General features: G+C 43.2%; 1 protein-coding gene across 1 annotated transcript in view; it reads right to left on the reverse strand.

The window, feature by feature from the left end:
* LOC115206075 (myelin protein zero-like protein 2) overlaps positions 1-20251 on the reverse strand; it is a 28369-nt gene extending 8118 nt beyond the window's left edge. Inside the window, exon 1 of the mRNA XM_029772648.1 lies at positions 20006-20251. Within this exon, the coding sequence (XP_029628508.1) occupies positions 20006-20132 (127 nt within the window). The 5' untranslated portion in view covers positions 20133-20251. The remainder of the gene's footprint in view (positions 1-20005) is intronic.
* Positions 20252-21988: the final 1737 nt, after the last annotated feature.

Raw genomic sequence — 21988 nt, forward strand, 5'->3', positions numbered from 1 at the left:
ATTCACCACTGATGCACTTTTTGAGGAGCTGAGGGACCATGCCAAATCTTTTCGGCCTCCTGAGGGGGAAGAGGCATTGTCGTGCCTGTGTTGGTGTATATGGACCATGATAGATTCTTAGTGATGTGGACACAGAGGAACTTGAAGCTCTCAAACCCGCTCCACTACAGCCCAGTCCATGTGAATGGGGGCGTGCTCGGCCCTCCATTTCCTGTAGTCCACGATCAGCTCCTTTGTCATACTGACGTTGAGGGGGAGGCCAATAATGATCCTTTTACTGCAGTGGACTAAATCAGGGTCACAGAGTGTTTATTGGTAGTCTTAAACAAATCTACTTTGAAACAAATGTATACACCTCACAAACATGGTTATGGGCTTAAAAAAAGAAGACCCCTGTACCATGTCAGATATGCTGTAGAGTTGAAATGTATTCCATTTGGAGTTTGCATCCCAGTATTACACTTTATAAACATCACCGAAGACTTAGAGAATTATAACAATGTATACAAAGGTATGTGACAACTGGCATTACAGTAATAAGTATACAAAATTAAGTTGCTGGGGTCTTCTTGATGGGGGGGTTTCACACTGCTTTACTAAAATTGCATTGGAAAACACCATTTATATGCCATTTACGCAGTGAGTGAGTCCACACATTTTTGTATGTGATCTCAGTGTGAATCGAACCCACAACTCTGGTGAACTGAGTCACATAAGACATAATCATGCCACCCTCCTTCAGGCCATGGATGAGGCATGCAATGACATCAATCCAGACAGACCTATGTCAGGCTTGGATTCGCCATGCCAAAAGGTTTTTCCCCAGGTGCATGAACAATGAGGACATTTAGAGGGCATTTTTTGGGGGGTTGGGGGCCCCCTGGAGGTCGGGGGCCACGGGGCACATGCCCTGGTTGTCCGTGCCCTGGGTGCCCATTTGGCCCTGCACATTTACTGCAATGTAGATGAGAACCAATGGTCAAATGATAAAGACAGGCTTGATGCAAACTAGTACCTTCCGATTGTTATGTTTTTTCATTAATTTAACTAGTTTAATTTTATTACAGTACACCTATGTTGTAATTATATCGGTATATTTATATTTTGGATCAATGGTTGTGTGGTGAGACATGTCTACAAACAAAATGAATGCACAATATAAAGTTTAGAATAAGACTTGCTGCATTACAAGTGTTACCAGTTTGGAGTTTTGTACTAAGTGTTTTGAAATTTCACATACTTGTTAAATAGCAACAAAACTAATGAAAAAAACTGTACTAAATGATCTTGGCCCCAGTTAAATCAAAAGCCCGGTTTATTCTTCTGTTCAGGTGTTGTCTGAGTTAAGATTGCCCTGTTTGCTTTGTGTGTGTGTGTGTGTGTGTGTGTGTGTGTGTGTGTGTGTGTGTGTGTGTGTGTGTGTGTGTGTGTGTTCTGCACACTTATAATAGTCTCCAGACAACGCTACACTCTTAGAAAAAAGGGTTCCAAAAGAGTGCAACAATTTCAAAGATTTTCCTTAGTTACAGTTCATATAAGGAAATCAGTAAATTGAAATAAATTCATCAAGCCCTAATCAATGGATTTCACATGACTGGGAATATAAATATGCATCTGTTGGTCACAAATACCTTTGAAAAAAATTGACCTCACAATGGGCCTCAGGATCTCATCACAGTACAATTGTGCATTGAAATTGCCATTGATAAAATGTAATTGAGGCCGGTTGGATGTACTGCCAAACTCTCTAAAACAACGTTGGAGGCGGCTTATGGTAGAGAAAATAACATTCAATTATCTGGCAACAGCTCTGGTGAACATTCCTGCAGTAAGCATGCAAATTGCAAGCACCCTCAAAACTTGAGACATCCATGGCATGTTTTGTGACAAAACTGCAGATTTTATAGTGTCCTTTTATTGTCCCCAGCACAAGGTGCACATGTGTAATTATAATGCTGTTTAATCAGCTTCTTGATATGCCACACCTGTCAGGTGGATGGATTATCTTGGCAAAGGAGAAATGCTCACTAACAGTGATGTGAACAAATTTGTGCACAAAATGTGTGCGTATGGAACATTTCTGGGATATTTTATTTCAGCCCATGAAACATGGGACCAACACTTTACATGTTGCATTTATATTTTTGTTCAGTGTAATTAGAAGAAGTGTTCTGTCCTGTTAAAATGGATGGCCAAATCACATTTTGTAGAGAGTGCAATACCCCTTTTATATGGGTAGGCACCAGGGGTGCTGTTCAACCCAATGACCAAGCAGAACATGACCTAGTACTCTAAAACCTCTGGGAAGATATGAGCGGTAGTACAGGGTTGTATTCATTAGGGCACACCATAGCAAAACGTTTTGCAACATAAAACAAAAATGTGCATATAAGGGAAATACCTTGTCAGTTGTACAACTGAATGCATTCAACTGAAATGTGTCTTCCACATTTAACCCAACCCCTCTGAATCAGAGAGGTGCAGGGGGCTGCCTTAATCGATATCCACATCTTCGGCACCCAGGGAACAGTGGGTTAACTGCCTTGCTCAGGGGCAGAACGGCAGCTTTTTACCTTGTCAGCTCTGGGATTTAATCCAGCAACCTTTCGGTTACTGGCCCAACACTCCTAACCGCCAGGCTTACGGGTATGCCCTTCTTATTTCGGTTAGTTTTCTTCTGTTTGGTGCCTAATGAATATGACCCCGGGTCTATAAGGTCCTTTAGGGGCAAACACTTGAACCAGCTACATGTGATCTTCACTTCAACTGGATAACTACCGTATATGGCATGCAACCAAATACAGTCATAATATTAATCGCTCCGATCTCTCCTCCGATCTCTGCACGCATCCCTCCTGTGCTGAGAGAGTTTTTGATATGGCTATAAGCCTCCCTCAGTGTGAGCAAGACAAAGGAGTTGATCGTGGACTATAGGAAAAGGAGGGCCGAACAGGCCCCCATTATCATCGCTGGAGCTGAAGTGGAGCGGGTCATGAGTTTCAAATTCCTTGGTGTCCACATCACCAACAAACTATCATGGTACAAACACACAAAAACAGTTGTGAAGAGGGCATGACAACACCTTTTCCCCCTCAGGAAACTGAACCCATTTGGCATGGGTCCCCAGATCCTTAAAAAGTTCTACAACTGCACCATCGAGAGCATCCAGACCGGTTGCATCACCGCCTGGTATGGCAACTGCTCGGCATCTGACCATAAGGCGTTACAGAGGGTTATTGCCCAGTACATCACTGGGGCCAAGCTTCCTGACATCCAGAACCTATAGTGCCTTTCAAAAGTATGCAACACCGTTTTTCCTATTTTGTTGCATTACAACCTGTAATATATTTGGATTTCATGTAATGGACATACACAAAATAGTTCCAAATTGGTGAAGTGAAATGAAAAAATAACTTGTTTTAAAAAATTCTAACAAGTAAAAACAGTGTGCACATATGTTTTTAACCAGGCAAGTCAGTTAAGAATACATTCTTATTTACAATAACGACCTAGGAACAGTGGGTTAACTGCCTTGTTTAGGGGCAGAACAACAGATTTCTACCTTGTCTGCTCGGGGATTTGATCTAGCAACTTTCGGTTGCTGGCCCAACGCTCTAACCACTAGGCTACCTGCCACCCCTGAAAGGATTCACACCGTTTGCTATGAAGCCCCTAAATAAGAGCTGGTGCAACCAGTTACCTTCAGAAGTCACATAATTAGTTAAATAAAGTCCACCTGTGTGCAATCTAAGTGTCACATGATCTCAGTATATATATATACACACCTGTTCTGAAAGGCCCCAGAGTCTGCAACACCACTAAGCAAGGGGCACCACCAAGCAAGCGGCACCATGAAGACCAAGGAGCTCTCCAAACAGGTCAAAGTTGTGGTGAAGTACAGATCAGGGTTGGGTTCTAAAAAATATTTGAAACTTTGAACATCCCACAGAGCACCATTAAATCCATTATTAAAAAATGGAAAGAAAATCGCACCACAACAAACCTGCCAAGAGAGGGCCGCCCACCAAAACTCATGGACCAGGCAAGGAGGGCATTAATCAGAGATGCAACAAAGAGACCAAAGATAACCCTGAGCTGCAAAGCTTCACAGCGGAGATTGGAGTATCCGTCCATAGGACCACTTTAAGCCGTACACTCCACAGAGCTGGGCTTTACGGTAGAGGGGCCAGAAAAAAAGCCATTGCTTAAATAAAAAAAGTTTGGTGTTTGCCAAAAGGCATGTGGAAGATTCCCCAAACATATGGAAGGTACTCTGGTCAGATGAAACGGAAATTGAGCTTTTTGGCCATCAAGGAAAAAGCTATGTCTGGCGCAAACCCAACACCTATCATCACCCCGAGAACACCATCCCCACAGTGAAGCATGGTGGTGGCAGCATCATGCTGTGGGGATGTTTCTCATTGGCAGGGACTGGGAAACTGGTCAGAATTGAAGGAATGATGGATGGCGCTAAATACGGGGAAATTCTTGAGGGAAACCTGTTTCAGTCTTCCAGAGATTTGAGACTGGGACGGAGGTTCACCTTCCAGCAGGACAATGACCCTAAGCATACTGCTAAAGCAACACTCAACTGGTTTAAGGGGAAACATTTAAATGTTTTGCAATGGCCTGGTCAAAGCCCAGACCTCAATCCAATTGAGAATCTGTGGTATGATTTAAAGATTGCTGTACACCAGCGGAACCCATCCAACTTGAAGGAGCTGGAGCAGTTTTGCCTTGAAGAATGGGCAAAAATTCCAGTGGCTAGATGTGCCAAGCTTATAGAGACATTCCCCATGAGATTTACAACTGGAATTGCTGCAAAAGGTGTCTCTACAAAGTATTGACTTTTGAGGCAGAATAGTTATGCACGCTCAAGTTTTCTGTTTTTTTTGTGTTATTTCTTGTCTGTTTCACAATAAAAAATATTTAGTATCTTCAAAGTGGTATGCATGTTGTGTAAATCAAATGATACAAACCCCCAAAAAATCCATTTTAATTCCAGGTTGTAAGGCAACATAATAGTCAAGGGGGTGAATACTTTCGCAAGCCACTGTATATACTAGGCGGTGCAAGAGGAAGGCCCACAAAATTGTCAAAGACTCCAGTCACCCAAGTCATAGACTGTTCTCTCTGCTACTGCACGGCAAACGGTACGGGAGCGCCAAGTCTAGGACCAAAAGGTTCCTTAACAGCTTCTACCCCCAAGCCATAAGACTGCTGAACAATTAATCAAATGTCCACCCGGACAGTTTACATTGACACCCCCCCTTTCTTTTTACACTGCTGCTCCTCGCTGTTTATTGTCTATACATAGTCACTTTACAAATGACCTCGACTAACAGTGACTCGGTACCGGTGCCCCCTGTATATAGCCTATGTTATTTTCTTGTGTTGCTTTTTTATTTTATAATTTTTTTAACTTTAGTTTATTTAGTAAATGTATTCTTAACTCTATTTGTTGAACTGCATTGTTGGTTAAGGGCTTGTAGGTAAGCATTTCACGGTAAGGTCTACACCTGTTGTATTCGGCGCATTAAATTGGATTTGATTTGATTGGACAATGCATGCATCCCTCCAGTGCTGGGAGGGTTTTTGATATGGCTATAAGCCTATGGGTCCATAAAGACTGGATGCTTGTTTATCTAATGAGTTCATGCATGTAGCTGGGAAAACAGCTGCTGGGCTCGGCTCCCCAGGAACCTGTATTTTCCTTATCAGCAGCACAGAGGGCTTCCTGTAGGCCACATTACCAGTAACCAGCCCCACTGTACATTAGACAGAGAGGGCCCTCCTTCATCACCAACACCAGAGGAGCGCTCCCAGTTCCCCCTGGCCCTAATGTGTTTTAAATTGCCCAAAATCATTAAGGGGATGTTTTGGGTGGTGGCAGACTGATCGGGCCTGCCTCGGGAAATGGCAAAATTCTCAGGGACGAGAAAAAAGCCTCTATTTAGGAGCTCCGAGCTGGCTAGCTTGGCCTATATCAGTCCCAGTTAATGACCGTGGCTGGCAGAAGGAGGACGAGAAGGAGGCTCAAACCTGGGCCAATCACTCTGTCTGACCACAGCAGACTCCACACTGGCTTTTGTTGTGAGGGGAATGGGGCTACCGCACATAGGCCAGCATCACCCTCCTTCCCCAACACATTTATCTTCCACCAGGAAACTGGAGCACGGAGGATAATGGGGGAGTTGGAGAACGGAAAGGGAAGGGGAGGTAGACTAAACACAGTACCTATTTACAGTAGGTTCATCCAAACTCAAGTATGTTAGGTAATCATCTTAAAGATCACACTATGAGATGCATACCATTTGAATTTGTGTTACATTTTTTAAATCATATTTCCTTTCATTTATTAGAAGCATAAATAGCACTTATTTCTGTGGCACTAAATAATTGGCACTGATTTCATTTGAAGATGCAGTAGCTTTGTTTCTGATGCCAGTGTTACTGATTAACTGATTAAAAATGACTTCTCATAAGGGTTTCTGAATCTAATGTGGTAAGAGAGATACAAAAAAGCTTGTAAAGTGTGTACCAATTACTTTAATAGCATGTCCTATACGTTATGCCTTTCACATTTAGAGCATAAATGCTATTTAATGAGGAATTAGTGACAGTTACAATTGCAAAATGGCACATTACTCAAGTGAAAGCAATTGTTGACATTATAAGCTGCCTCGCTAGCATATTTGGTTCCATGGAAGTTGTGGGAACGTATGTTTTTGGTTTGCCATTGGATCTGGGAATGAAGCCATACAGTACCTTTGGTAAAACTGAATGTTTTTTACACGTTCTGAGAACAGAAGTGAACATTTCACCTGTTCTGGGAACTTTAATTTTTAGGTTGAAGGGAGGTTCTAACAAAGTTTTACTATGGTTCCCTGAACATTTTACTGGGAGGTTTTCATAAATTATAGGTTAGTTGAAGGAAATTAAATACCTATCTGAGAACACACTGATTGCTTAGTTTGTGTTAACTGTTTTTAATGACAAGCACAGATAGGTCACAAGAAAATGTATTTGATTAAGCATTAATCATGCCAACACGTTTCTTTTTTATGCTGTCACGGCATCAATGAGATTCAAATCTATGATTTTCTGTTCTGTAGCCCTGAAAACAGTCCACTGCGCCACCAGGATGGAGCTAGCATGCCATGTCTTTAATTTTAGTCTATTCAAAAAGACCCCATTTCAAAGGAAACAAGCACTCACCACGTACCAAGCACTTTGACATGTACCAACAATCGAGTGTGATCATTCTACAGTAGTCCCTGCAGCTTACCCTCAAACCAGTGTGATTAGAACACTTATTTAGAACGTCCAGGTTTGACTGATGCAACAGTCAGTGTTTCAGCTGGCCACACTGTTTTTTTCACAGAAACATTTTACACAAATGTAACCGATGTGAAATGGCTAGTTAGTTAGCGGTGGTGCGCGCTAATAGCGTTTCAATCGGTGACGTCACTCGCTCTGAGACCTGAAGTGGTTGTTCCCCTTGCGTTGCAAGGGCCGCTGCTTTTGTGGCGCGATGGGTAACGATGCTTTGTGGGTGTCAGTTGTTGATGTGTGCAAGGGTCCCTGGTTTGAGCCCAGGTTGGGGCGAAGAGAGGGATGGAACCTACACTGTTACACAAACACAGTCCTTATAAAGTTATGTCCTGAATGTGACCAGTTTATTTTTGGACATTCACAGAAGTCGTGACAGCATAACACAATCATCCAAACCAGAAAATGTAGGATACATTAGTCCTAGCGCTAACTGAGGAAAGATTGACATAACACAAGAGGTCAGAAACTACAATATGAATTAGCTAATAGAAATTCCTATTTACAATTCATCACATCACGGGTGAGTTCACCATTGATCATTTCGAAGAGAGAAGTTTGTCTGGCTCAGTAAAGTCTCAAACATACATTTTTAAACAAATCATAGGTATCCATTACAATCTATGCAATAATCAGAATGCATTATTTGTCGCCAGAACTTAAAAACATGTAAATAGAACTGTAAATACATTATGCTCCATACATATATACTGTATGCTGCAGTAGAAACACTATACAGAAAAGAAGGCACTTACTTTGATAGAAAAGCACACATGTCCAAAGTTATTATTTGTAAGGAAAACAACAATGAAGGCAATGTGAGTGCCAGCCAGAAAATGTGCCGCACATGGAAAAAGTTTGTGCAAGACTACGCAAATGTACGCAAATGTCTGAGGAAACACTCAGGAATGGCTTAGGCTCTCCTCGAAGAGAGAAGTTTGTCCGGTTCAGTAAAGCCTCAAACATAAATTGTTTGCAACAGTGAAATGGAGTTAATGAAGAGGCGGAACACACCTCAATTCCAACTGTTGTTAGAAAATAAAACTTGAAATTGACAAATTGAAACATAGCCTATAGATAATTTGCATTCAGCCCAGGTTAACTGTCCTGTTGCGTAACAATCACATTTTGGAACAGTGAGTGCATTCTGACATCACGTGCATAAAACAACTCACAAATATCTCTAACAACCGTTAGAGATATTTGGAACTCGTGTGTGAAAAGGTTAAGATCAGGTGTGGCCAATTAGTAGGAGCAGCCAACACACCTGAATATACCTAACAAGACAGAGGATAGAGTTTTGTTGACACTGAGAACAGAATGTATACGTTTTTAAATAACATTCTTATTATTATTTTTTTTATTATTTCACCTTTATTTAGCCAGGTAAGCTAGTTGAGAACAAGTTCTCATTTACAACTGTGACCTGGCCAAGATAAAGCAAAGCAGTGCGACGAAACAACAACCCAGAGTTACACAAGGAATAAACAAGCGTACAGTCAATAACACAATAGAAAAAAAAGAAAGTCTATATACAGTGTGCGCAAATGGCATGAGGTGGTAAGGCAATAAATAGGCCATAGTAGCAAAGTAATTACAATTTAGCAGATTAACACTGGAGTGATAGATGAGCAGATGATGATGATCAGATGATGGTGTGTAAGTAGTGATATTGGTGTGCAAAAGAGCAGCAAAGTGAATAAAAACAATATGGGGACGCGGCAGGTACATTGGTTGGGCTATTTACAGATGGACTATGTATAGCTGCAGCGATCGGTTAGCTGCTCAGATAGCTGATGTTTAAAGTTAGTGAGGGAAATGTAAGTCTCCAGCTTCAGCGATTTTTGCAATTTGTTCCAGTCACTGGCAGCAGAGAACTGGAAGGAAAGGCGGCCAAAGGAGGTGATGGCTTTGGGGATAACCAGTGAGATATACCTGCTGGAGCGTGTGCTACGGGTGGGTGTTGTTATCGTGACCAGTGAGCTGAGATAAGGCAGAGCTTTACCTAGCATAGACTTATGGATGACCTGGAGCCAGTGGGTCTGGCGACGAATATGTAGTGAGGGCCAGCCGACTAGAGCATACAGGTCGCAGTGGTGGGTGGTATAAGGCGCTTTGGTAACAAAACGGATGGCACTGTGATAGACTATATCCAATTTGCGGAGTAGAGTATCTTAAGCTATTTTGTAGATGACATCGCCGAAGTTGAGGATCGGTAGGATAGTCAGTTGTACTAGGGTAATTTTAGAGGCGTGAGTGAAGGATGCTTTGTTGCGAAATAGAAAGCCGATTCTAGATTTGATTGTGGATTGGAGATGTTTGATATGAGTCTGGAAGGAGAGTTTACAGTCTAGCCAGACACCTAGGTATTTGTAGTTGTCCACGTGTTCTAGGTCAGAACTGTCCAGAGTAGTGATGCTAGTCGGGCGGGCGGGTGCGGGCAGTGAACGGTTCAAAAGCATGCACTTGGTTTTGCTAGCGTTTAAGAGCAGTCGGAGGCCACGGAAGGAGTGTTGTATGGCATTGGAGCTCGTTTGGAGGTTAGTTAACACAGTGTCCAAAGAAGGGCCAGAAGTATACAGAATGGTGTCGTCTGCATAGAGGTGGATCAGGGAATCACCCGCAGCAAGAGCGACATCGTTGATATATACAGAGAAAAGATTCAGTCCAAGAATTGAACCTTGTGGTACCCCCATAGAGACTGCCAGAGGTCCGGACAACAGGCCCTCCGATTTTACACACTGAACTCTGTCTACGAAGAAGTTGGTGAAGCAGGCGAGGCAGTCATTTGAGAAACCAAGGCTTTTGAGTCTGCCGATAAGAATACAGTGATTGACAGAGTCAGCTGCACAGTACTGTCTTTTATCGATGGTGGTTATGATATCGTTCAGTACCTTGAGCGTGGCTGAGGTGCACCCGTGACCATCTCGGAAACCGGATTGCACAGCAGAGAAGGTACGGTGGGATTCGAAATGGTCAGTGATCTGTTTATTAACTTGGCTTTCAAAGACTTTAGAAAGGCAGGGCAGGATAGATATAGATCTGTAACAGTTTGGGTCTAGAGTGTCACCCACTTTGAAGAGGGGGATGACCGCGGCAGCTTTCCAATCTTTAGGGATCTTGGACAAAATGAAAGAGAGGTTGAACAGACTGGTAATAGGGGTTGCAACAATGGCGGAAGATAATTTTAGAAAGAGAGGGTCCAGATTGTCTAGCCCAGCTGATTTGTACGGGTTCAGGTTTTGCAGCTCTTTCAGAACATCTGCGATCTAGATTTGGGCGAAGGAGAAGCTGGGAAGGCTCAGGCAAGTAGCTGCAAGGGGTGCGGAGCTGTTGGCCGGGGTTAGGGTAGCCAGGAGGAAAGCATGGCCAGCCGTAGAGAAATGCTTTTCGAAATGTTTGATTATCATGGATTTATCGGTGGTGACCGTGTCGCCTAGCCTCAGTGCAGTGGGCAGCTGGGAGGAGGTGCTCTTGTTCTCCATGGACTTTACAGTATCCCAAAACCTTTTGGAGTTAGAGCTACAGGATACAAATTTCTGTTTGAAAAAGCTAGCCTTTACTTTCCTGACTGACTGCGTGTATTGGTTCCTGACTTCCCTGAACAGTTGCATATCGCAGGGACTATTCGATGCTATTGTGGGATGTCCTGAGAACCATATGTTTCTTTGAGCCTGGTGAGAGCATGGTTGTCCTATAATTATTTGTCCTATAATTATTTTGTATACAACCTTCCCACAAGGTTCTGGGAAATGTGCAGGATACCCAGCTAGTGAATAATGTTCTGAGAACCATATGTTTCTTAGGTGGGAAATTCAGTACTTTTGCCTAACCTTTCTTTATGGGAATGATGCAGGATAGTTGCTTGGCATTGGAACATTCTCAGCACATTTAAGGAACTTCAAAAAAATGTTTTATGGTATTTCATTACTTTATCAGAACGTTTCTTAAAAGTTCAAACATTATTACATTTAATTTCAATTCTAGTACTTCAGCATAACGTTTCCTACAGGTTTCCTCATGGTTCTCTTTAAAGTCATGTACTCACATAGTTCCGAGAACGTTTAAAACGTCTTTCTTCTGTGGGAATTTCAGTACTTCAGCATAATGTTTCCTATAGGTTTCCTCGTGGTTCTATTTAAAGTAATGTTCTCAAATTGTTCCGAGAACGTTAAGAAAACTATCCATTAAAAAAATTCTAAATATATAATTGGTGTTCTCAGAACGTTAATAAAACCTCCCAGGAAAACTTTTAGGAAACCATAGTAAAACTTTGTCAGTGTAACGCCCTGGCCATAGAGAGGGGTTTTTGTTCTTTATTTTGGTTAGGCCAGGGTGTTACATTGGGTGGGCGTTCTATGTTCATTTTTCTATGTTTTTGTATTTCTTTGTTTTGGGCCGTGTGTGGCTCCCAATCAGGCACAGCTGTAGTTTGTTGTTGCTGATTGGGAGTCACACATAAGGAGCCTGTTTTTCCTTTGGGTTTTGTGGGGGATTGTTTCTGTTTAGAGTTTTTCCTGACAGGACTGTTTGGCTGTCGTTTTTGTTTATTTTTATAAAGTGTTGTGTTACGTTTATTAAAATTCAAAGATGAACACTAACTCCGCTGCACCTTGGTCTACTTCCACAGACAGCCGTTACAGAATCCCCCACCAACAACGGACCAAGCAGCGGAGGAAGGAGAAGCACCAGGAGAGGGGAAATATGGACTCATGGACTTTGGAGGAGATGGAGAGGTGCGTTCAGGATTCCTGGAGATGAGAGGAATTGCTCGACGGAGGTGGACCATGGGCTCAGGCTGGGGAGTATCACCGCCCGCAGTGGGAGATCGAGGCCGCGATAGCTGAGAGGCGCTGGTACGAAGCGAGGGAGCGCAACAGGCACGAGAGGCAGCCCCCCCCCCCCAAAAAAAATGGGGGGGGGCACACGTGGAGTGTGGCGGAGCCAGGAAGGAATTCTGGACCAACTCCCTCTGCTTACGGCAGGCAGCGCAGTACTGGTCAGGCACCGTGTTATGCGGTAGAGCGCACGGTGCCCCCAGTGCGCGTTGACAGCCCAGAGCGCTACATTCCAGCCCCCCGCAAGTGCCAAACGAGTGCAGGCATCGAGCCAGGACGGATTGTGCCAGCTCAGTGCGTCTGGTCTCCAGTGCGCCTTTTCGGTCCAGGTTATCCTGCACCGGCTCTGCGCACTGTGTCTCCAGGGCGCTGGGAGGGTCCAGTTCGCCCAATGCCTGCGCTCCGCCTGTGCTGGGCCAAAGTGGGCATTCAGCCTGGAGTGTGAGTAAAGAGCCTACGTACCAGAACTCCAGTGCTCCACCACAGCCCGGTTTATCCTGTGCCTCCTCCTCGGACCAGGCCTCCAGTGGGTCTCCCCATCCTGGTCAGTCCTGTGCCTCCTCCACGGACCAGGCCTCCAGTGGTTCTCCCCATCCTGGTCAAGCGTGTGCCTCCTCCACGGACCAGGCCTCCAGTGGGTCTCCCCATCCTGGTCAAGCCTGTGCCTCCTCCACGGACCAGGCCTCCAGTGGGTCTCCCCATCCTGGTCAGTCCGGAGCCGCCAGAGCCGCCCGCCAGTCCTGAGCCGCCAGAGCCACCCGCCAGTCCGGAGCCGCCAGAGCCGCCCGCCTGTCCGGAGCCGCCAGAGCCACCCGCCAGTCCGGAGCCGCCAGAGCTGCCCGCCTGTCCGGAGCCGCCAGAGCCGCCCCACCTGTCCAGAGCCGCCAGAGCCGCCCGCCTGTCCGGAGCCGCCAGAGCCGCCCGCCTGTCCGGAGCCGCCAGAGCCGCCCGCCTGTCCGGAGCCGCCAGAGTCGCCGCCAGAGTCGCCCGCCAGCCGGTCGCCCGCCAGCCGGTCGCCCGCCAGCCGGGCGCAGCCAGAGTCGCCCACCAGCCGGGTGCAGTCAGGGTCGCCCACCAGTCCTCCGGCGCGGCCAGGGGCGCCACCTAAGTGGGCAACGCCGAGGGTGGAGCGGAGGCCACGTCCCGCACCTGAGCCGCCGCCGTAAGAAGGCCCACCCAGACCCTCCCCTTCAGAGTCAGGTTTTGCGGCCGGAGTCCGCACCTTTGGGGGGGGTACTGTAATGCCCTGGCCATAGAGAGGGGTTTTTGTTCTTTATTTTGGTTAGGCCAGGGTGTTACATTGGGTGGGCGTTCTATGTTAATTTTTCTATGTTTTTGTATTTCTTTGTTTTGGGCTGTGTGTGGCTCCCAATCAGGCACAGCTGTAGTTCGTTGTTGCTGATTGGGAGTCACACATAAGGAGCCTGTTTTTCCTTTGGGTTTTGTAGGGAATTGTTTCTGTTTAGAGTTTTTCCTGACAGGACTGTTTGGCTGTCGTTTTTGTTTATTTTTGTAAAGTGTTCTCTTACGTTTATTAAAATTCAAAGATGAACACTAACTCCGCTGCACCTTGGTCTACTTCCACAGACAGCCGTTACAGTCAGACCACAATTCGGGGCATTTCTTGATGTGGTCATTCCTATTCTCGACAAAGATGATTTGTTTACATAGCAGGTTACGATAATTTACGTGGCAAGTTAGGTGAATTAGTGTGGCAGGTTAAGAGAATGATGTTAAAGTTAGGAAAATAGTTAGGGTTAGGCTTAGCTACAATGCTACAGTTGTCAACAACTTTTGTCCCGATGTGAAAAAAATGGCTATGTACCAATGGCGGGCATCATTGGATGTAACTTGATATCAAGGAGTGGTCTGTAATTAAGCCCTTCTCGTTTTACTGGTCAGGAAACGTATGGCTTCGTTCCCAGAACCAATGGGACACCAAAAACGTACGTTCCCACAACTTCCAAGGAACCAAAGGTGCTTGCTGGGACACTGTGGGGGAATTCAGTGGGAACAGCCAGAGAGATTGGAGATGATGATATTAAGGGGATGTTTATTTGTTTGTCCGTCTTTCTGTCCATTGGGCTCGATTGCTTGTTTACGTTTCGAATTGGGACTTTGACTTCTAGCGTCTACTGACCACAGCCATTGTCCAGTGATTTTTTTTATGGCTTATTAATAGCTAGCTATGTAGGGAAAGGGGCATATCATGAGGATGCCAGTGCAGTAGGCTTGCAGTATGGGCTTGCAGTATGGGCTTGCAGTATGGGCTTGCAGTATGTCGCAGACAAGATAGACAGAAAAAGTAGGAATACCCATGCCAAAAAAGTATGAATAATACACATTCTGTGAGTCATTTTCATACTTTTGTAGATATAATTTATTACTGCAGTGACATACTTTGGGATGAACATGTTCCTTCAATTGCTCTAAATCTGTTGCTTGAATCTGTCAGTATTAACTTCTCCCTGCATATCTTTTAGCCCGAGATCAGTTTATCTTATCTCTCTCTCTCTCTCTCTCTCTCTCTCTCTCTCTCTCTCTCTCTCTCTCTCTCTCTCTCTCTCTCTCTCTCTCTCTCTCTCTCTCGCTCTCTCTAGTCTATAAGGTCGTGAATACCTGCATACAGTAGCTATTAAATCGGGGTTATGGCTCTATATGTGTTTTTAATCATCAAATAACTTGCTGCATTATAGTCATTGATTGATTAATGTGTCAGTCTCCAGTAGAGAGTGCATGTGGATGTTATCAACACAGTACAGAGTACCTTCCTTACCAAAATGACTGTTGAAATGTACCGTCGGTGCAAATCTAACGAGTTGTTGTTACTTAATGTGAATAGAAGGTGGGTTTACATTGGATCTGGAAGAACAATGTAAGGCAACTCAACCAATTGGCACGGCTCTCCCCTCGGACTTGGGAAATTGTGTTCATTACATTATTTCCTAGATCGTGTCTATGTTGGTTTTTCTTCCCATTTTAGGTCCTGACTCCTAGTTCGCCGGACGAAACCTGACTCTCTTACAGGTTTGGAGAAAGAAACACTTGGGCCGGGTCTCCTACACACAACAACACAAAGCCTAAGAAGACTACAAAGACACTCCTCGCTCCTTTGTGGGCAGAGATTTCACAAGCACAGGTTACTTTTACAAGAGCTCTTTCATAGTGGGAGGGAGGAGCTGAGTTCAGGTAACAACCTGCATTCACAGGCCAAGCTACATACTCTCACTCTCACTCTCTCTGTCTCTCTCTCACACACACACACACACACACACGGTGCATGGATAAAATCACCGGGGAAGCCAATCCAGAAAAAAAAGCCATATTACAACCTATGTGTTGTCATAATTGAGTTGTTTACTCTATAACCTGTTAGTTCATATGCCTTGACACAGTGATATATAGGTCTAAGGCCGAGACAATAAGAAGACACAGTGGCAGAATAAATTCAACCACACATTTGTTTGATTACAAAACTGGAGAGCAACATCTGTCTGTTGAATTCCACAAAACATATAGCATGTAACAAACAGTTACATGACCTACAGCATGGTCAATCAAGTTAATGTTTCAGAGATTTTTGGACTACTAAACAACTATTGATTTAAAACCACGGAGAGTTAGCGCAAGTCGCAAAGAAAACAGGAGCTGCCTCCACTATTCCAGCACCATTTCAACTTCTCTGTCATATAGTACACACTTTTAGTTTTTGTTATCCTAGGCTACCTGGCTAAAATAGTTGCTTGCTAACCTAACTTCCTTCCTTTCATACACCAGGCCAGCTAGTTAAAATTAGCCTACTACATCTAGCTACATGTTGAACTTCCATCCTCTCAGGCCAGGGGCACAATGTATGAATTTAAGGTTGGAGCAGAATCTCCGTTATAATAAATTTACTTAATTCTTCAGTGTGGAGAATCAAGTAAAACCACAAGTCCAAATCCCTATCTCTATCCATGGCTAATTTAGGATGCAACAACAACAACAACAAAAAACCTGTCAATAATGATGTTTAGCTTGTGATGTGATTGGTCTGAAGCCAAATCCAAACTGACTTCCCTTGACACTTTTCTTTTGGTGCGCCCGGACCATTTACAGCTGAGCTCACTCAGTTTAGGTCAACACTGATTGGCTATTATTTTTTTTAAATCATCAAGGGAGGCCAAATGCTCGCTGGCTTCCCTTGTATTCAATGCTACAGGCGGCAACAATGCCATACTCTTTATGACCAGACAGCATCAGATACGCTACACATACTGTCAAAGACAGAGGGGCACTGTTTCACCCGCTCGGATGCTTTCTCCGGTGAGATACATTCAGCCTCTTGCGAATTGAAGGAAATGTATGAAACACAGAGAGACGAAAGATACATGATTTAGTAAAAAGGATTCTTGGTAAAAAAAAAATTGGTGGGGAATGGCTTCCCTTGGCATCCATGAATACATGCCACTGCACACACACCACACACAAACTCTTGCTCTCTCTCCCTCTCTCCCTCTCGCTCTTTCTCCACCCCCTTCTCTCTCTCTCTCTACCTCCTGCCCTCTCTCCCCCTTTTTTTCTGAATTCAGGGGTGAACTGACAGACTACAATTCGTCTTGTAGTATTGGCCAGGAAAAGTGTTTTTACGATAAGAAAGGATAAAAGTTGAATCCATCAAACCTCCTCTCCCACCTCGGCCTCAACACTGGCTCAAGCAGTTCTCCACAGATTGTTGTTTTGGAGTGAAGTGCATTTTTTAAAGTCTTTTAAGTGGGCCGAGGTCCAACGCAACAAATTCACCACCACCCACACCAATAACACTCTAATGCTTAGAAGAAAACTTTTCCACACACCATATTTACAGGTAGCCATAGAGCCTTAGGGGTGCGGATAACTCTGAGCAGATATTTGAATGGATCAATGAATTTTAACATGTCATTTTGCCTCAGGGACTCCATAAAACATATTGGTAACACTTTACTTGACACCCAGTGTCATAACACGTTATGACACGGTCATAACACTGTCATGACCCATATATTTACACCTGTTGTGACATATATTGCGTTATTTTATGGCTGGTTATGACACCTACATCAGAGTGCCAAACTCCACATTTATTGAATTTAGGTTTTTGCCCTGCCAAGAAGTCTCCTTTCGTTTAAAAGTTTGTTTCTTCGATCCTTTGTTGTTGATGTAATGAATTCTTTACAGTCCTGTTTTATTAGATCATATTTTAAATAACTTGTAGAATATACACTTTATGACACTGTCAAGAAGCATCATGACCATCATAATCATGATAATCATATAAGCCAGATAGGCCTATCACGTACATGCCCTTATGTCACTCATCAATCAAAAAGAGGGTGTCTTGTCCTGCTCCTGAAATCTGCTCCTGCATTCATCCCAGTCATCAGCAACGGAGCATTGGGGTAGGTGCATGACTGACATTAATGTGTGCGCTATTACAATGAGAATTTAATACGGTCAGTTTAAAAATGTTATTTCACATAAACATACTGTTGACATGTAGACTATGGTGTAACGGAATGTTTTGCCTTGTGTGGTAGGTTTGTAGGTGTCGCTTATGTAGGTGTCATAACCAGCCATAAAATAACACAATATATGTCACAGCAGGTCTAAATAGGTGTCATGACAGTGTTATGACCATATTATAACAGGTTATGACAAGTTGTGTCAGCTGTCAAGTACAGTGTTACCAACATGGTACATGACTTAGCTTGTTTCCTGATTAATGAATAAACAACATCAGATGAGTAAGATGAGCTATCTGAGTTTCTTTTTCCTGAGGAAACCCACTCGTTAACTGGAACTCCTTTTGTTTACATTATTGACAAATAGTTTGGAGAAAAACAGAACTGTCTCCACAACAACTTTGTCATGCACAGGGAAGTAGATATGAAATCAAATCATTGTTTCAGCTTAGGGCCAAACCCATTCTCATGAGAAAAAAATCATCAGGAGTTTTAAGAGTGGCATTGCATTGAAAGGCCCAGAAAGCAGTTTCACCCTTTGACTTTATGAGGTTAGCTTATAGGGTGGAACTTGAGATAGACCAAGTGGCAATCGACTGTGCCCCTGGGCTGCCCATTCACTTTCTGCATAAAAAAGTGTGTTGACTGTTTAGCATGTCAAAAAACGTTCCTTTGTGATATTGACCCTGAACTAATAACAGTGGCACAAAAAGAAGTGGCCCTTCTCTATTATGGCAAATTAGATGTGATCAACTATGCTAAAATGGCCAACCAAATATCTGGAGGTTATGTAACCAGTACAGGCAATTCATTATTGCTCTGAACTCGTGCGTGTGTTCGTGTGTGTGTCAAGATGGTAAACAAGGATTGTCAGGACAAGCCGACACATGCATGATTGCTCTCAAGCTCATGGAATAGGCTGGTTGAGATGTAGGAAAGCAAAGAAAGGAAACTTAGGTATACATCATGAAAGGAAACCCAGTCATGGCAAGAATTAACATTTTTCACCAATGGCAGAACATCACGTAATGGTTAAGATAGTATTGTGATCGCTTCCTGTTGATGTTTTAGCTAAACAGGGAAACAGGGATATTTACAATATCTAAACAACTTCTCTCTTTGGCCTAGAGTTGTCCTAAACAACCTAGAGTGAATTAATGAACTCCTCTTTAACAAGATTGTTCCTCAACAGTTGTGCATAGTGCTGACACAAGCGTAGTCTTCTATAGTGCAGAGGACATGCATGAGATTGATTCTTAACCTAAATGCAAGATATTTGAAAAATTCTAAATTATTCTCATGGGGGGAGGGGTATCATGTTTGTGATCAAGAAAATGTATGTGAACATTTGAAGGAGTGAGAGTTTATACAATTGTGTTAGCGATGGTCAAGTGTCAACAGTTTGTTGCTCAATATTGCCAGTAAATTGCTCAATATTGTCTATCTTTATTTGCACAATTAGTCAGGCACTCTGTTAATATGAATGAATTATTGCTTGGCACATGATGTCAATGTAAACCTAAGCAGCTTGCACCTATGCATATAATCCACTTAGTTGGACACTTCCAGAGATTATGTCAAGGTTAAATAGGCCTACTTTTCTCAATACGCCTAATGTTCTCTACTGTTCTCCAGTGGAATATCAGTGATGCTAACTGCAATTAGTCCAGCTTGCTCAGTTGTATACATGATAACTAAAGAGCCTAAAGTTTGACCTATTTTCATTGTAATCTGTTTATTACATATCCACTGAGGTTCTTTGTGCATCTGCCAAGATAGTAGCTCATATGAGCCACGAGTGACATCCCTTGGCTTGTTCACGGGAAACAGGTGGACCTTCCTACCGGGCAGTCAAAATCTCGGATCCATTTGCTAGCACGCAAGCACGGATACGCATTATCAAAAGCAGGAAACGAATTATGTTGCATGAAGCCTCAAGACAATGTGTCTTTGCCTCAATACCGACAAATACGGTAAAGTCATTAAGGGTATAGGCAAGTTGCATTTTATAATCACGTCGGAATGCTCAGATGACCAACCCTATGCCAGCGCATGGACCCAAGTTCCCACTTCACTTGACGCACCAGTATGAGTAAATGTTTTCACCACTTCACTGGTCTAATGCATAGAACAGCTACTCCCAAATATCACCATACCTTCGTAATGATGTGTCGAGTGAGGGATGGAGGAGAATAATTACTGATTACATAATCTAACCATATGATCTAAACTGCTATAACCAGATATTACTAATAACCACAATTACTATTCTCTTGGACTAGTTTCCATTGTTTGGATTCATTCAAAGTTAGTAGAGTAGGCCTATAAATCGAAATAACTTCTCAGCACACTCACCTGAAGCTGCTAGTCCGGAAAAGAGGACGAGGATATAAAACCGTTTTACGCACATTAGAAAAGGTGTCCGGAGTCGACCCAATTGACCAGACCCTTGTGGAGTCCCCAACAACCCCCCGAATAACATCTGAAGGGACTGGACACTTCGATTCTATAAACTCGGTGAACACTTCTGGACCTGTAGTTTAGACTGTCTGTAAACCCCAATCATACACGCACTGACTTGCAGTCGCAACCGATATGGGACACGTCTCAACTCGCCACTGCCTTCATCGTTTCGAAGCCCGCCCACCGGTGACCTTTTCCAGGCAGAGTCATAACATTTACTCCATTCTTATCAAGTTGAGGTTGACAAATCTTCTTGTCCACCCTGTTAAGACACTACCTTTTTTGGATTCCACCCACTAGGCACACACTAGTTGAATCAACCTTAACGTTGTTTGAACCAAAGTGGAATTGAAGTCTGCACCCTGTGGGCAATTTTACTGTCATTCCATTCCAAGACTGCATTTCTGGTGCTATTCATGGATTTTGTTCACTGCTGAGTTAATCTTATAGCACTTCTCCTCATCACTCCTCTCATCAATGATTAGGTTACTTGTTAATGCATTGAGACCAGACCATAGTAAAAAAAAAAGGTTTTTTGTTCCACATACAGTGCATTTGGAAAGTATTCAGACCTCTTGACCATTTCCAAATTTTGTTACATTACAGCCTAATTCTAAAATGTATTTGATAGTTTTCCCCCCTCATCAATCTAGACACAATACCCCATAATGACAAAGCAAAAACAGGTTTTTAGAATTTTTTGCATATGTATTAAAAATCTGAAACTGAAATATCACATTTACATACAGTTGAAGTCAGAAGTTTACATACACTTAGGTTGGAGTCATTAAAACTAATTTTTCAACCACTCCACTAATTTCTTGTTAACAAACTATAGTTTTGGCAAGTCAGTTAGGACATCTACTTTATGCATGACACAAGTAATTTTTCCAACAATCGTTTACAGACAGATTATTTCACTTATAATTCACTGTATCACAATTCCAGTGGGTCAGAAGTTTACATACACTAAGTTGACTGTGCCTTTAAACAGCTTGGAAAATTCCAGAAAATGATGTCATGGCTTTAGAAGCTTCTGATAGGCTAATTGACATAATTTGGGTCAATTGAAGGTGTACCTGTGGATGTATTTCAAGGCCTACCTTCAATCTCAGTGCCTCTTTGCTTGACATCATGGGAAAATCTAAAGAAATCAGCCAAGACCTCAGAAAAAAAATGTAGACCTCCACAAGTCTGGTTCATCCTTGGGAGCAATTTCCAAATGCCTGAAGGTACCACATTCATCTATACAAACAATAGTACGCAAGTATAAACACCATGTGACCACGCCGATGTCATACCGCTCAGGAAGGAGACGCCTTCTGTTTCCTAGAGATGAAGTACTTTGGTGCGAAAAGTGCAAATCAATCCCAGAACAACAGCAAAGGACCTTGTGAAGATGCTGGAGGAAACAGGTACAAAAGTATCTATATCCACAGTAAAACAAGTCCTATATCGACATAACCTGAAAGGCCGCTCAGCAAAGAAGAAGCCACTGCTCAAAAACCACCATAAAAAAGCCAGACAACGGTTTGCAACTGCACATGGGGACAAAAATCGTACTTTTTGGAGAAATGTCCTCTGGTCTGATGAAACAAAAATTGAACTGTTTGGCCATAATGACAATCGTTATGTTTTAAAAAATAAATAAATCACCTTTATTTAACCAGGTAGGCTAGTTTAGGCTATTTACAACTAGGTAGGCTATTTACAACTGTGACCTGGCCAAGATAAAGCAAAGTAGTGCGACACAAACAACAACACAGAGTTACACATGGAATAAACAAACATACAGTCAATAATACATTTACATTTAAGTCATTTAGCAGACGCTCTTATCCAGAGCGACTTACAAATTGGTGCATTCACCTTATG

The sequence above is a fragment of the Salmo trutta genome, chromosome 13 (genome assembly GCF_901001165.1).
Source record: "Salmo trutta chromosome 13, fSalTru1.1, whole genome shotgun sequence".
NCBI classification, from domain to species: domain Eukaryota; kingdom Metazoa; phylum Chordata; class Actinopteri; order Salmoniformes; family Salmonidae; genus Salmo; species Salmo trutta.